This window comes from Apteryx mantelli, chromosome 3 (assembly GCF_036417845.1).
Source record: "Apteryx mantelli isolate bAptMan1 chromosome 3, bAptMan1.hap1, whole genome shotgun sequence".
Classification (NCBI taxonomy): domain Eukaryota; kingdom Metazoa; phylum Chordata; class Aves; order Apterygiformes; family Apterygidae; genus Apteryx; species Apteryx mantelli.
The window spans coordinates 33,022,030-33,038,111 of NC_089980.1; the positions used below are offsets into that span (position 1 = coordinate 33,022,030).

At 37.3% G+C, this 16,082-nt stretch overlaps 1 protein-coding gene across 1 annotated transcript in view; it reads left to right on the forward strand.

The window, feature by feature from the left end:
- The window catches only part of USH2A (usherin), a 409,459-nt gene that overhangs the window by 340,738 nt on the left and 52,639 nt on the right, over nt 1-16,082 (forward strand). The window contains exons 58-60 of the mRNA XM_013949903.2: nt 2,231-2,389; nt 3,542-3,704; nt 9,679-10,033. Of these exons, the coding sequence (XP_013805357.2) occupies nt 2,231-2,389; nt 3,542-3,704; nt 9,679-10,033 (677 nt within the window). The remainder of the gene's footprint in view (nt 1-2,230; nt 2,390-3,541; nt 3,705-9,678; nt 10,034-16,082) is intronic.

The following is a 16,082-nucleotide window of genomic DNA, read 5'->3' on the forward strand; positions in this document are numbered from 1 at the left end:
TCACAGACATAAAATCATTTTCTTTGTTTCAGAAGCCATCTACTGTACTTCGAGATCACCTCTCAGAGATTTTCTCTGTAACATCCTGCTTAACTTTAAAAGCCATATTTCTGTTACTGCATTCTGAATGACTAGAGTTTTGTGTTTTCTTGAAACTTTTACACTGGAATTTGTCCAGTTTCTATCTCCTCCCTTCTTCTCTTCCATTTTATCAGCGTCTTTTTTCTCCCCTAGAGAAAACCCAGCAGTTGAATAAACTTGAGCAGTTGAATAAACTTGAAGCCACTCTACTTCAGGGCTAATCTTTAGGCTTTTTTAGTGTAATGGCATTTCCTTTGTCTGGTGTCTGCTAAGAAAGCATATTCTTCTCATTTCTTCAGAATCTTTCTGTTCTCTTCTTTCTTCTGAGAGTTGTAAAAGCTTGGTATTTCACAAACATTTTTCTGATCTTCCGAAGAGCATCAACTGTTTATCACAGAATCATAGAATGACTGAGGTTGGAAGGGACCTCTGGAGATCATCTAGTCCAACCCCCCTGCTCAAGGAGGGTCACCTAGAGCACGTTGCACAGGATTGCGTCCAGGCGGATTTTGAATATCTCCAGAGAAGGAGACTCTACAACCTCTCTGGGCAACCTGTTCCAGTGCTCTGTCACCCTCACAGTGAAGAAATTTTTTCTTATGGTACCATAATTTTTTTCTAATCTTTTTTTAATGTGCATATTCATATTTAATTTAAAAATCCATCTAAAAGATACACAACAATGGAAAAAATTACTCTTATTTGTTTCAGGATAATAGCATCAATCCAAATGCTTTATCTGAAAAGCACCAAAACCACAGTTAAGAGGAAGAATGGACTTGTTTTCCAAAGTGATGAACAGGAAGGTTCTCAAGACAGGCTTGTGGACAAGTCTCAGAGCTGCTGACAGGCATTCGGTTCTTAGTGCAGTCAGGAAGACAGCTCTGTGACATCTGGAGTAGGTGTGCTCTATTGAAAGAGCAGTGTGCTCCTGCTAATCAGATAATTTTGACTTATTTCAGAATGGTACCTGGACTGCTTTGGTTTTTGCACCTTGTTCTGGTTATTGAACACTTAAGACTACATAGGACTGCAGAATGAAAGGAAATACACATTACAGACAAACTCTTCTTTAGTTATTCTCTTAGTTTTATGAAATTGCTGATGCCTGTGTAGAACAGTCTATAGTGGACATAAAGTGAACAGCCTACAGCCCCTTTCCTAATTACACTGGAAAACAGCTACTATAATGTTTTGTTAATGTTTCCTGGATTCTTCTTTTGACCATAGACTCCAATAAGAAAAAGAATATTTCTACTGGAGGCTGGAGGCTTTCTGACTTTCAACATTGTTGGGTCTGGAATCCAAGGCTATAGAAGGAGAGGCAGAGTTGCAGCCTAATGGTAGTTGTCCTCTGTGCAGCCTTTAAAAAAAAAAAAGTCATATGAGAGGAGACAAGAGAAGATCCAGGAATCTGTGCCAGTCATTCTGAGGGGATGGCATATGGCTTAGCTTGTTCTGTTGGAATAATTGATTTTCCAGCTTCTCAACAGAACTGGAAAACGAGGAAGTGACAGGATGGGAAGAGGAATAGAGGGGAAAAAAATGTTTGAATTAAAACAAGGTGGTAAAAATTAGTTTCATTTTTCTTCAACAAAAACAAAATGTTTATATCAGCTGAAATGATATGGGGTTTTTTTGGTTCAGGCTACTGCATTATACTTTACTAGCAGAGTAGGCTAAGAGCATGAGAAACGTTCAGGTACTGCTGCTGGGCTAACAAGGGATAATTTGCTAAACTGTGGCAATTTAGTTGTTTAATCATATGACTCAATACACAAAAAAGCAGTGTTTAGTAGCTGTTGCTTTAAACTCTACACCTCCAAAATAAAGAAATAACAGATGCCTGCTTCCCAGTCATAAGATCCACTCCTCTTCCCGGAGGTGGCAATTGCAACACTTGTCTTGATTGAAGTGGATTTGATTTTTAACCGTCTTTAGAACTGTAATGTCCATATTCCAGTTGTGATCTGCAGAAGGATCTGTTTCAATTTATATTTAAATGGGTTTGGTTTCTGAAAGAGACAGTAGGCAAAAATCTCAAGAGGGGCTTGCACTTAAAATTGCATGTGATGAATGCCTATTTGAATTTGTCCTGCACTGTTGTTAGTATTTCAGATAATCACTGGTCATCTCTTTTTCACAACAGGGATATTCATTGTCAACTTGCCTTTGGAATACAGTATCTTACTAAATGCAAGCAGTCCCGCTCTGCTGGTGAAACCAGTAGGTCGGGCTCATTCTGTTTTTGTGGATGGCCTAGATCCCTACACCCTGTATGAGATAAGGATACAAGCATGCCAGAATGGTAAGATGATTTTAAAAGACTCACTTCTGTGCCTGGAAGAGAATGGAAATTTACCAAATAGATTCAGCTCAGCAAAACAGATAGCTAAAATCTTATTTCTAAAATGGTGTAAAATATTTATCTAGTAAAAAGAAAGCCTAGCACAGAATGGAGCATTAAATATCTCCATGTTATATCATTAATATTTTAATATTTTAAATGGAGATTAAAAAAATTTATTTTGGGTAATATGTGCCATTTTATTAAAAGCTCATCACAGATAGCTTAATAATATTTGAAAATGTGCCTACAGAACAAAATCGGTTCTGTAGCAGTTCATCTGCAAGAAGTGGTAATCATAAAGACCCAAGTGAAGAGCCCAAATACTACATAATCCCTTGAATTTAATGGAAATTTTCAAAATCCAATTGAAATAAATCTTTCTAAAATGACAGCTAGGAATTAGTTCTCTTCTCACCTGCACTGGTGTAAATCCGGAGTAGCTCATCAGTGGAGTTGCACTGATTTAAATGAGCATTTAATAATGTAATGAAGTTAAATGAGGCACCGTTTCAGCAGGAGCTTCTTTACTCCACATTCATCTGTTTTCACTGTATTATCTGTTATTTCTGGTAGATTACTTCAGAATTGCTCAGTCCTGAACTTCATCTCATAGAAAAGTTTATGCTAATGGAAGAAATAAAGGAATTCTATGACTGCTGTCATAGCATGTCAGTGACATCCAAATTGGAGACTCCTCAGATTTCTATCCAAAGTTTTCATTATTTTAAGCTTCTTACCTTGATATTTATATTACTGGCCTGGGGACGCTGTTGCACATTCTAAAGGCAATTATGGGAGCCCAGAGAGCTTTGTCTGGGCAGTGTAAGAGTTGTGACTTGACACAGACAATGTTTAAAAGGACATTTTAATAATTTTAACATGGAAAAGAATCCTTAACCAGCAAATATTTTAATGTTTTTTTCATCAAAATCATGACGTGTTCTCTTGTATTTTGTTTCTTTGTATGATTTGTTGCTTTCATCCAGTAAATGCAGCCATTGTATAGTCCAATTGGAAAATATGTGTCTTTTCTTGCATTTTCAATTTTGAAAATCACCATTTTTGCGGAGGAAGAAACTCTCATCTCTAAGTAAACTTCTGGTTCTGTAGGTGGCTGTGGAGTGGGTGGTCGAACATATTCAAGAACTGCTGAAGCACCTCCTAGAGAACTGAGCCCACCTATCGTTAAAGCAGCTGGATCTGCGCTCATAGAAGGGAAATGGTCACCACCTAAGAAACCAAATGGCATCATTACTAACTACTTTATTCACAGGTAAATGCTTTTATCACCTCAGGTTGCCTAGTCTTACTGAGGTGTACACTTCTGTACTCCTTGATATATTAGCAGGTGAAAAAAGTATAGACGTAAATGATAAAGTTTGTCTGGTTTCTTGCCTCTTAACTACTGAGATAAGGTGCTAGTCTGTGGGTGCAAGGGTTGAGAAAAAGAGCTGAGACAAGAATCATAATCCTTATCTAAAAATAGCAAAAGGTAGGTGAAAATATATTTTAAAAAATTCAGAGGGACAGACAAAATTGAAAGATAGATATTCTTAGAGTGTGTTTACCCAGACTAATAGATATTTTCTTCAATCCTTTGTGACAGACAATTGAGAAATTTGGAATAGAAACAGGAGTTATTCAGTATTGCTGAGAAGATTTTCAAAGCCCCAAATGGTATCTGGGTTTTTAACACAGATCAATTTTAAGAGCGGAATTATGTTCCTATTTGTAAGTAATTAATCTGGAGTAGGATAATAGCACAGCTCTATTTTATACAATCTCTCGATTAAATTACATCTATTTATGTCTCTTGGTGCTTGTACTCAGCTGCCCTGTCTAGGTGGCTGACTGACACATCCTCGTTCCCTGTGCTCTGAAATTACTGAGCATTGCATGATCACTTTTCTGTGTAGATAGCTCTGTTAAGGGAAGTATCAACATAGCAGAGCATTGACTTCTGTTGTGCAGGTTGACCCTTTAAAGTTAGCAGAAGGGACCCTTCTTGAATAGCTGCAGAGAGAGGACAGAGAACTCAAGCCGTGTACCGGAGGGAGATTTAAAGTCTGAGTCTGGAGTTGGTTGTCCCAACTCCAAATCTGCCTGGCAAACCTGCTGGGCTGAACCTTCCCTCCCCGACAGAGTTTGCAGCAGTTGGACATTTTATTGTATTAGAGCTCCAGCTGAGAAGAGAGAGAACCAAACTGCCTTTTGGGAATCAGCAATGATAATTAATATAAATTCACTTTTGCCTTAAACACATTAGTAGTCTCTAAAAATTCCTACTCTCTTGACATAGCTTTTTGTCTGCTCTTTTTTAATTGTCTGATCAAAAAAAAAATCAAGTCCCTCCCCTATGTAAAGAGGAATAAGTATCCATTATAGCCAAGATATGTCTTCACTCTGTTGATTTTGTAAAAAAAGCTGATGATTACCACTGCTATTCCATGGCAGCCATAGAAAAGGAAAACAGGAAATATAATGCAGAAAGCCTGCTTCAATGAAAAATACTGTAAATTGAATTTGACAGGATTTGATGGCATTTGATTATTCTAGTCACAGCCAAACAATGATATAAAGAGTAATATGAAACAGAATGTGTTACTGCCTAGCAGACTCAAAAGCAATAAACCTTCCTCCAATGTGACACAATCACTTCACAATCATAATTGTAGCCTGTTTGATACCTCTGAGTACAGCAGAAGGGCACTGACTGACATAGATACATTTTGTTTTTTATTTAAAGTGAAATGAAAATGGCGCACTGGGGCTCCAGATACAATCGTTATATTCACCTACATAGGCATGAATCACTTGGCAGTTATTTCAGCTGAAGTTTAAATGTGCTTAGACAACAACAATATCAAATCTTTCTCAGATAGCTGCAAAAAAATCAGAAATGGGATGTAAGCACATAGTTCTTTTTCATTTTGTAGCCACACATAGCCTTACATTGTTATAGCAGCAAGACTGCAGTATTTCTACGGGAGGTTATGGCATGTAATTTCTTCTTCATCATGTACCTCTTCCTTACTGCATCACCACCAAAAAACCTGGAATGTTTGGGGAGCTAGTATGTGTGCAGATCTTTGCATTAAAATGGCAGGATTCATGCTTGCGTCTAGTACAAGTCATAAAAGCACTTGCAAATTTGCGGCCATTTTGTTAGAAACTAAAAATAAAAATGTTAGTTTATGAAAAGAGGGATGGTAACATTTTATTTGTTTAACCATTTTAAACACAGATCTGAGGCTTTTAAACTTTTGTAGCAAGGACCACAACTTAGAAGAGATTGTGAATGAGAGAAGATGTGGTTTCTGAGACAATCACCCAATCTACTTCTCTCCTCATTCATCATGACATAACATCCCTGTGACAACCACAGAAATTGCTAGTCTGGAAAAAGAATGTTATGAAAATAGGTGATGTATTTCTTGCTGTATTTTAATAAGATATAGGTCACATCAGCTAATGGAACTGCTCTTTGTTGACCACCAGCATGCCCTGTGTAGGAGGCACATGAGATGGATCTTAAAGAAACGTTGCCTCTAAAATTATAAGGATTTTAGATCATAACTGGCTTAAGGGAGCATTTGCATTTCTGTGGAAGTCTCTACGTCACATTCATTAGGATTAAATTATTTAGTATGTGTATGTAAGTGAGATTGTAATGTAACTCTCATTAGCTGAGCAGTCCTGATGGGGAAAAAGTAGCAGAAAAATTAGCAGGCAATTTTAAGACACAGGAGATGTCTCCTGGCTGTTGACTCTTGTGGCTTGCTGTTTTGGGACTTCGAGGAAGTGGATCAATTTAACTAATTCTTTATGATGACTTCATCGCTTACCCTTATATACCAGTCGTGAGCTACACCAAATGGACCTTTCAAGGCACACGAGTATTAGAGTTGGTTTAATATAAGAACCCTTATGGATATATAATATAAGAACTCTCAAGGATTTTATTTTTATCTGTAATTGATATAATACCTAACCTAAACTAGCATATTACATGCAGCAAGCTCAACCTTGTTTTGTTCAGTTTTTGACATCAATACTTGTAAAAATATATACCTAAAAACTATATGAGTATAGATTTGTTGTAAACAAATGGTAAGCAAGGCTACTCTGTTGAATAGGATGTGAAACTGTAAAGGTAGGGCATTGCTGATGTTGCATTATTCCCCCACAAAAATCATCTGAGACTGTTTTATCCCAGGACTTCGTAGTGTTTCTAGAAATAAGTCTCTACCACTCTGGGAAGGGAAATAGCAGGCACTACTAAAACATATACTTTTGGTGCATGGTGAAAGGTATATGCTTGTGGAGAAGAATTCTGTTTTGACCTCCAAGACCTCAAGAATTCACTGACTCTTCCTTTCACATAAGGAAGCTGAGGGGTGAGTGCTGTAGTCAATGTTGCTGCCCTCTGCATAGAGCTTTATAGTCATCTGTCACACAGAAGATTATATTCTTGTCTTTATGTCATCTTGCTCAGATAGGCAGTGGGGTAGGGAGAATTTGCCCTTAAAAATAACTGTATCTGATCATCTTTAAAATGAGTGTGCAGCAAATCAGACTATGCAGATTAAGAGACAGCTCCCAGCTCCTGGAAATGTTATTCTGCTATGCAGCTCATTGTACATAAGAAACACTTCCAGTAAAATGAGCAGTTGAATCTTAAATCTTAAGACGATTGAAATGATTACAGACTGTTCAACCACTTCTGTTCAAAGTTTATTCATACATGAAGATATTCTGTTTTTTAGCACCACAGATGGAACCATTTACCTAACCATAAGTTTCATTCATTAAATATTCAGCAGTAATAAGATCTAAATACTTAACCAGACTACATTGTACAGCTTTGCTTGTGGATAAGCTTACAGCTGGTGGCATATTTGATCTTCCAGTGAGAAAAAGCTGTTTATCACAGAATTTGTAAAATGTTATAAAATATAAATTTGTGTATTCATTTAGTTGCCGTAATGCTTGGTGAGACAAGACAGATACTAAACTTGACTTTATTGCACTAAAATATCCTCTCTTTTCACTTATCTTCAAACATTTTTAGGCATATTTTTAAGTACATAGGGATAAGACTATGTATCCGGTGCAGAAGAAAGGCACAGTAGTGATTCACCTTTTGGAATTTTGTGTCTCACATTAAGTCGGTGAACAACACCTAAGGAAGAGTTCTGCATAAGGCCTGTTTTGCCATTACAATTAAGCATGGGAGAGAGTATTAAAAATATTTGATGGAACTGTGGGGTCAGTAGCAGATTTTTTAACCCCAGCTATTTGCAGACATCTATTTCATTTTGTAGAAAGTGAGAGAATTGCTAGGGAATCTTTCATACCTGTTCTACCTACCATACTTCACCCAGTTCTGCCAACCAATTCTCAGTATCAATGCATCTTATAATATGCCTGTTACACTACACTAGAGACATTAGACCTCAAAACTCTGCTTTTGAAAAATCATGCTTTAACCCTTTAAAATATTCAGTGTCTGTATAGCTTGTTTATACCAGAGTTTAGCAAAAAATCTTCAGCTTCATGTAAGAAAATAATGTGTTTGTGCATTCCTTATATATGTATATGCACAAAGGGTGCACAGACATCTCTGTACACACATCCATACATTATGTTCTTCGTATTTCCATGTAAATACCAGAGTATATACTATTATGAAGCAGCTAAGGTTATCAGTTTTAAAAAATTGTTGCATTTTATATTTTTAAGTGGTTCCCGAGGTCAATCTGGCAAAATAAAAACTGACAGAATTCTGTGAAATACAGATTTTTCTCTTGCCAAAGAAATGTTCTTCAGCTTCTGTGTACATACATAGTAATGATGACACCTGGTAGTCAGACAAACCAATTTTACTTCTGCAAATTTGCCCTACTTGCAGTAAAAGTGGCGGATAATGTAATTTGTTTTTTGTTGTTGGCATGGAGGGTGAAAGTGCTTTTACTTATTGCAAAGGCCAAGGTTCTTGTGAAAAGTAGGGAAAATACTTAAAATCATGTGCAGTACAGCACAACCGTCACTGAGATTTATCACAGTGTTTAAATGTAACCAATTTAATTTCACACAAATATTTTTATGCCAAGTGAAAGAATTGATTTGGTAACTGTTTTGAAGATGGGTGCTAGCCTTTTTACATCTGTTTTAAATTATGTGTTTGAAGGCGCTACAAGAGAAAGAGGGTGAAAATCATCTGTAATCTCTGATATGCAGAATATCTCCAGGTCCAACACTAAAAACCCTATCCGTAGTAAGAACAGGTGCTATACATTTTTTTATATGTATGAACTTTATGTATATATATACATACACACAGGTTTATATGTATATGAATATTTTTATGTGTATATGTAATGTTTATATTTGTATGTATACATATATACAAACCCATATGTGCCAAAAGCCTATACAGTGAATTGTCTTCATGTATCTGTAGTTTACATTTTTGAAACAGAAGCAGCCTTGGAAAAAAAACATGGTTTATTATAGAAAACATATCACTCCTTGTGATATGTTTAATGAGTTTTTGTGGGAGAGCTGCAAATTCTGCTAAGTTTATGCACATGGGATTACTTATTCCATTCACAAGAACAAATGGGGTATTTATTGTGAGCAAACCAGAATAAAAAGAAAGTGTGTGGCTTTGGTTTTGACGGCATGTTTGAATATTTATCCCTTGTGCATTAAGCAACATTTTTCTCTAAAAAACTGGACTAAGATTTCCATAAATGAGGAATCCTGAGGTGAGTATGTACATAAGTAGCTTGATTTTCAGAAATGTTGAAAATTTGCACCCATATTGGAAATCAGGTAATTATTTTAGCAACTAAATATGGATTTAAGACTTCATGTCTTAAATTTTGAAAAATCTCATGTCTGGTGTGTTACATCCTAGAAGGACAATATGGCATTGTATTGCCAACTCTGATATTATGAACATTTGCTTGAAGTGTTTCATAGTGCTCTTCTAGGTAAAGGAGAACAATGATTAAATACTTGCCTTGAAAATCTCTTCTTCACTACTCAGTACCTGATATACGTTCATAGAAATGCTTTTAAGACACAAAGTCAAGCAGGCAGTTGACTGTGTGTGTGACGTATAGAAATAAGCTCTGTACTTTACTCAGTTACTAGCTGAACTTAGGACTTCAGGATACATTATGGTGGGAATGTTAAGGTTATTTTCAATTTTAAATAAAATGCCTTTGATTTAATTTCAGACGTCCTGTAGGTAGTCAAGAACAGCTGCTTTTGTTCATCTGGACTGAAGGACCTTTGGAATTTATTGATGCATCTGATGCGCTAAAGCCTTTTACTCTCTACGAGTATCGTGTCAGAGCACAGAACGCCATGGGGTCAGTGGACAGCCTGTGGGCTTCAACTCAAACTCTGGAGGCATCTCCATGGGGCATGGGAGCCCCCTGGGCACAAGCAACAAGTGCATACTCAGTGTGGTTGAACTGGACCCAGCCTGCATCTCCCAATGGTGTTATTTCTCTGTATCAAGTAGTCTATCAAGAAAAACGTGGTGATCCAACATTTAGCATCCCACCTGTGACAGCATTAACTGTGATGGTAAGAACTGGGTAACAAAACCAGCTTTTGATTGTTTTTACTCTGCTTTGAGCTCCATGATATTTTAAAATCTCAATGACTGGAACAATGATCGGAAAAGTGATGTTTCACAATTGCCAGTAGGATTTTTTGGTTTAAATTTTAGGTTTGGCCCAATGGGGACTGAAATATTTGACATTAATATCTAATCCCTGGTAGATGCAAGGAGATTGCTCAAAAACTCAGGATGGGTTGTGTCTGGAGGAAGCAGGCACATGCACCTAATTTTGTCAGCCTAGCTCTGAAAATACTGTCCTGAGTTTTTTGTCTGATAGTTGCTGTAGTTTCACAGGATCTGTATGAAGCACAACAAAATCACTCCTTGTTGTATGTTATGCTAGTTTTGTAATTCAGTTGGAATCACAAAGTGAATGAATCCATTAGCAATTAAATAGTTCATATATGCAAAGCATTTGCATATATACACATTTATAAAGATTCTCCTCACAACTCATCAGTATCAAAAGCAGATCTACTTTCACTTATATTATGTTTACTTACATTAGAATGTTGCTTCGCACTCCTAACGTGTTTCCCTTCAAGGGACTTTCCAAACATCAATGCTTGTGATACTATGACATCGTAAATATTACTTTTCTATCCAGTATGTGGATGGATAGACTCAGGAAATGACATGTTGTTTTGTGAACTGACCAACAACATTGTGTAACTCAGTGATAGAAGTGGTTATGGTGTGTGCAATTACCACTACTCGTCCTGCCTATAAATTACATCCTAGCCTTTCTATAGAAAGACAGCATACGCACTGCTGAACTGGACTGTTACATATTTGGATAGCTGATGTATATGGCGGTCTCCTGAAAATATGTTTTTAGAAAATGTTTAAGCCAGTTATAATAAGCTTGGGTTTCCTTAGCAATGCCAGCTCAATTTCATAAACCTAGAATTTTGCCTAAATTTTATTCATAGGGCATGTTTGTATTGAATAACACTGAAAATCCCCCAAATTTTTATTCACCCCAATTATTTAGTATCTGTTTGACATTCAAATAATTAAACTTATGGTGTGGTTGGATTTAGGATTCTAAAGAACACACTCTAGAATACGCAATAGTAACCTTTAAGTAACTTTCTTAGACAACTCTTGACATGAAAAGGTGGGAAAAGTCTCCAGCTCATCCAGTGCATTCTTGTGATCATGTGGTTCAAAAGCTTCCTGGAAGCCTACACAGATAAAGCTTGTAATACATCTTTCTCTGAAAAAGAAAACATGTCCTGAATTGAATGATAGGAATGTATACCTTTGGCTTCTGAAATGGTTATGTCTGCATTAAGCACTATTCTAGGTTTTAAAAGGTAGACTGGGATTTTCAAAGTCATTGAACTTCAGTAGGATTTTGGTACTTAACTCCCATAACTTTCTTTAAACAAAAAAAAATCACAGTCATAATCGTGATGGGATACCTAAAATTTCAAAACCAGAGAAATGACAGAGCTTCTCTTAATGTTCTGCTTAAGCAGAATCCAATGTGTTGCTGAGCATCAGAGCTGACCTGGCCAGTCATGCATTGCAATGTCTTCTAAGCATGCCAACAACAACAGAAAATGTCCAAGATGGTTGTATTGTGGGCAATAAAACCTACCAAAATGGCCTTTTAAATAATGTTGCCACAGTGTGTTTCTTTAACAGCATCGGTTAAAAGCCTTTTAAATTAACAAGCTATTATTTACTGAATTAGTATTTTCCTGGCTCCAAAACACTTTATTTTCTCCAAACACTACCCTGAATCAAAATGACATTCTGGCAGCATATGTATAGCTGTTTTACTAATGTCACAATGAAACTAACTTGCATGGGTTTTTTCTACTGTCCTTTGTCATGAACATTTATCGATTATTATTTTTTTCTATCCCTTTTTATTTTTAAATATTATACTACCCTTTAGGGAGAATCTTTCTGTGCACCTCTTCCACCAGCTGCACTCACTTTAAAGTCTTTGCAGCTGTGTTAACTCAAAGAGTTGTTGCTGATTTATACCAGGGAGCTGAGATCAGAATCATACCTCTTCTGTTCTGAATATAATAAAACAGCTAAAGCTTTGAATCAAAGATATTGACATAAAGTGCACAGAGTCCTGTTATCAAAGATATCTTTAGGAGGTCAGGTCAATTATCCCAACAGGCAAAAACCTGGACACCAACTTTCAAAGTTATAGCTCCTTTGAAATAGAATTTTATCACAAAATTGCTGATATGCCCTTAACTGTAGCTTTGTGAATGAGACACTTTAATTAAAATGTAATTTTACTGAAAGAACTAGCATTCGAATGATTAAACTTCTGCCCCTTTAAAATATAGCTTTCAGGGGTACTAGGCTAAATCATTTAATCTCCTAAAGCATCTCTATTGGAGCTCCCTCGTGGGATACGCCATTAGTCATTCTCTCATACAAGCTTCCATGTTACAAGCAAGACTTAAAGTATTAAGTGAGCAATGAGTTCGGTCCTTTATTTAATCTGTGAGACTCCATTCTTATCCCATAAGAATATTCCAGAAAAAAAAAAAAAAAAGCAGTGCTAAAATCACAGTAGTCAATCCCACCCTTGTGCTTGTTATTCATACCCTGCTTACCTGCCATAGGACATAAAGCTTGACCAAAATCTAAAGTTGAAATACAGTCTTTGTGGCACTGCAGGATACAAATTAAAGTCTTGCTAATGTCACTGCAGACTGTTCTAATTTGACAATTTCTTTTCTATCCATTTCAAAAGCCAACTGAGAAGCATCTTCTGGGTTTTCAAACCCTCTGACAGACTTATCCACTCTGCCTTCCCGATATGTAGCTATTTACTCTCCAGTTACAGTGTATTAATCTCTATTTGAATTAATGGATCAAAGTTATGGCTGTCCATGACCTTAAGGTTGTCAGTGATCCCTTGAAATTTTGTGATGCTTGTGAAGATAAAGATCGGAACTGCATTCTGAAAGCAAAGTCTCCTGCACTCGAGTGAAAGGAGACTCTGCACTGTTAGCAGCAGGTGACATACATACGAGCCATTTTGATGCTCTGCAGTTAAAGAGCAGTGTCACCCATCTCTCTAGCTTGTTTGGCCAGGAGTATAGTGACAGATGTTAGGTGACAGCAAGTTAAACTGACATTCTGGTTTATCTGCAGAATAAAGTCAAGTCAAGACTGGTTACAGCAGCACAAGCTTCTCTCACAATGTATTGCCAGTTCATTTTGACCCTCTAAAGCAGGAATAATATTTAGTGTCCTGTTGACAGCACTAGTATGAAAGATGTGATTCCATGGGAATGGATTGACAGTAACTTCTCATTTACACAAATCTGCAAAAAGTGACTGAATTGTCAAAGTAAACTTTTCACGCTTGTGAACATAGGACCCCAAGCTGATATCATTAAAAAGTCAGTACCTCTCAAGGGCATCAAAGTATCAAAGCTGTGTAACTGTTGTATGTCAAATGTTGCTGTGCGGTGAAGTACAGGTAAATTTTGACTTTTCGGTGGTAGATGATTTGTGGATGTGTACTGCTGTTTCTCCCATGCCAATTGTATCAAGTGTTTAGTTGTTTATCGTGAGAAGAAGGCAAGCAAGCCAAGAGGATAAGTAATAAACATAAGAATATGTGGCTGTTAGAAAGTGTGTGGAGAGGACAAGAGGAAGGGAGGAGAAAAGCATCCAGAGGTGAGAGTTACAAAGGAAAGCTCTGACTGTATTCAGCAGTGCCTCCCATTAGTATTACATGTCAAACCCTTCTCAGCAGTTATTAGAAGTACAATGTGCTTGTTAAAGGATGTAAGAAGAGATGGATTTAAGTATTATAGGCCTTATTCATGGGAATTTTACACCTGTGCTTACCTAGAAGTGCAGGTCTACTCCCATTGTGTTTCGCAGTATCAGGCCGTCAGGCCAAACTCATTCTACAAGCCTTTCTTGGCATAGCTATGTCAGCTCAGCTCATAAAAAATTAACACATCGCTTAGCTGGTATCACTGCACCAGAAAAGCCCTTGGTTTAGACATGGCTATGCTAACAGTTGAGAGCATGTGTTGGCTTACCTTACATTATTTGGGAAGCTGGTATAACCGCACTGGCCAAACTCCTCTTGGCAGATGCTGCATCCATGATGGGGAACTGTAGACATATTGCAGAGTAGCACTGATAATAGAGGCTTTGCAAGGAAAATAAGCCTTTAGCTTGTGTGATTATGTTTTTATAACCAGACAGTAATTTGTACATTGCAGGAATAACCAGAATAAAAATAACAAATAATGCCAACTTACGGTAAAGCATCATATAAAATGTATTATACCAGAAATAATCTCAACTGGCCAGTACTGCCATACATCAGTCATGCAGGCCTCCTAAGCAGAATTTTATAGATCTCTGGAATCTGATACCCACAGGTAGTTCTTTTCTGTTCATCACATATAGAAATACTTAATAGATCTGCACGTGATACTTCAGTTCTGTTTCCTCAGATAGAGCAGTGAACATTTGTCACCATTAGATATGACAAACCACATAGTTATTAACTTCCAAGCGCATAAAATTATTCAGTAATGCAGTATACAGGACTGTACATGACAACTTTCATATAGGAGAAGGAATGTATGCTATAGCCACGATAGCAGGAAAAATATGCCAAAGGGAGGGACTGGCGAAACTTTTTTATTCATACCAATTTCAGATATTTGGGAAATGGACTGCACTGTTGGAAAACAAGGTGAGAGTAAAGGGTATAATCCTGGCACATGCTATAAATTCAGAAGATGTGCTGCTTAGCAAAGAATGAAAGCTGTAAACGGCAGTGGAGGGCAAAAGTTAATTAGGCTCCTGTGCTGCTGTTAACAAGTAGCCACAATGAGAAACAAGATGGCTGCTACACGAAGTGCCCTGTTAAAGCCAAAAGATCATATCCTTAGCTCTGCAAGGGCTTATGGGCTAGGGGGAAATCATACACAGATGACTAATTTTTCTATGGTTCACAGCCGATCAAAGTGAAATTCAGCAGCTGTTCAGGACAAGTGACCACTCTAACGGCTGTAATATAACCCGCTAAATAGAGAGGGAATTGCATGAGAGCAAGAGGTTAGCCGTGATTATCGGCAGGTGAGTGCTTTATTGAAGTTGAAAGACCATTAACATTGATGGAGTAATTATTTCAACTTGAGAGTAATTACCTTGATGGGTGATAACTTCTCCAGTGTTCCCAGATTTGATTGGACCAAACAATTGTGAACTCTTGAAGCCTAGAAAAATATTACAACAATACTGCAATGTTTAAATTACTGAAACCACTGTTAGAGTATTTTAATTATGCCTAACAGTGAAAAGATTTTAACTTACAACAACCAGTGACCTCTCATGTATAGAGACATTTGCTTTCTAATTCCAATGAAATGACTCACACCTACCACATGTGTGCTATGTGATGGGTTTGCAAATGAATCATTTGATTTAAATGCAATTTTTTAAGATTCAAAGCCTTGTTAGCATGGTTTCAGGAAGGGCTTGTACTGGAATTATTGTAATTATTTTATTGCCAGGAAAGCCCAATAATATAGAATGTTTCCTGTGTTTCGGTCTCTAGACCTGTTAAGCTTACAGGGGACAAATACAGGACAAGTGCCCCTTCATGTCAAAGGCTGCTAAAAAATGTGTGCTAGGCAATCTGTGTCTCACAGATTCTGTTGTTTCCATGCTGCTGCAGAATATGCTGGATTTGGCACTACAGCTCTGTTTAAATAAGCCTTTGGATTGGCACTACGATGCCCCTCCAGAAACTGATTAAGTGCTTCAGTAAGCCCCACCTATCAAGACGGACATTTAGAATTGCCTAATTAGAGCCGAAAGGATGCAATGGATTGTCGCAGGACTTCAGTGATTTTGAAGCACCGTGGTAATAGAACTGGATGAGCAGAGAGTGGCTGAGAATGGCGAGGGGGAGAGGGAGGCTCCAGCTCCAACCACTTCTATTTATACTATTGCCGCTGTAACCAAGGCTACTTCAGTGTCTCCCTGGAT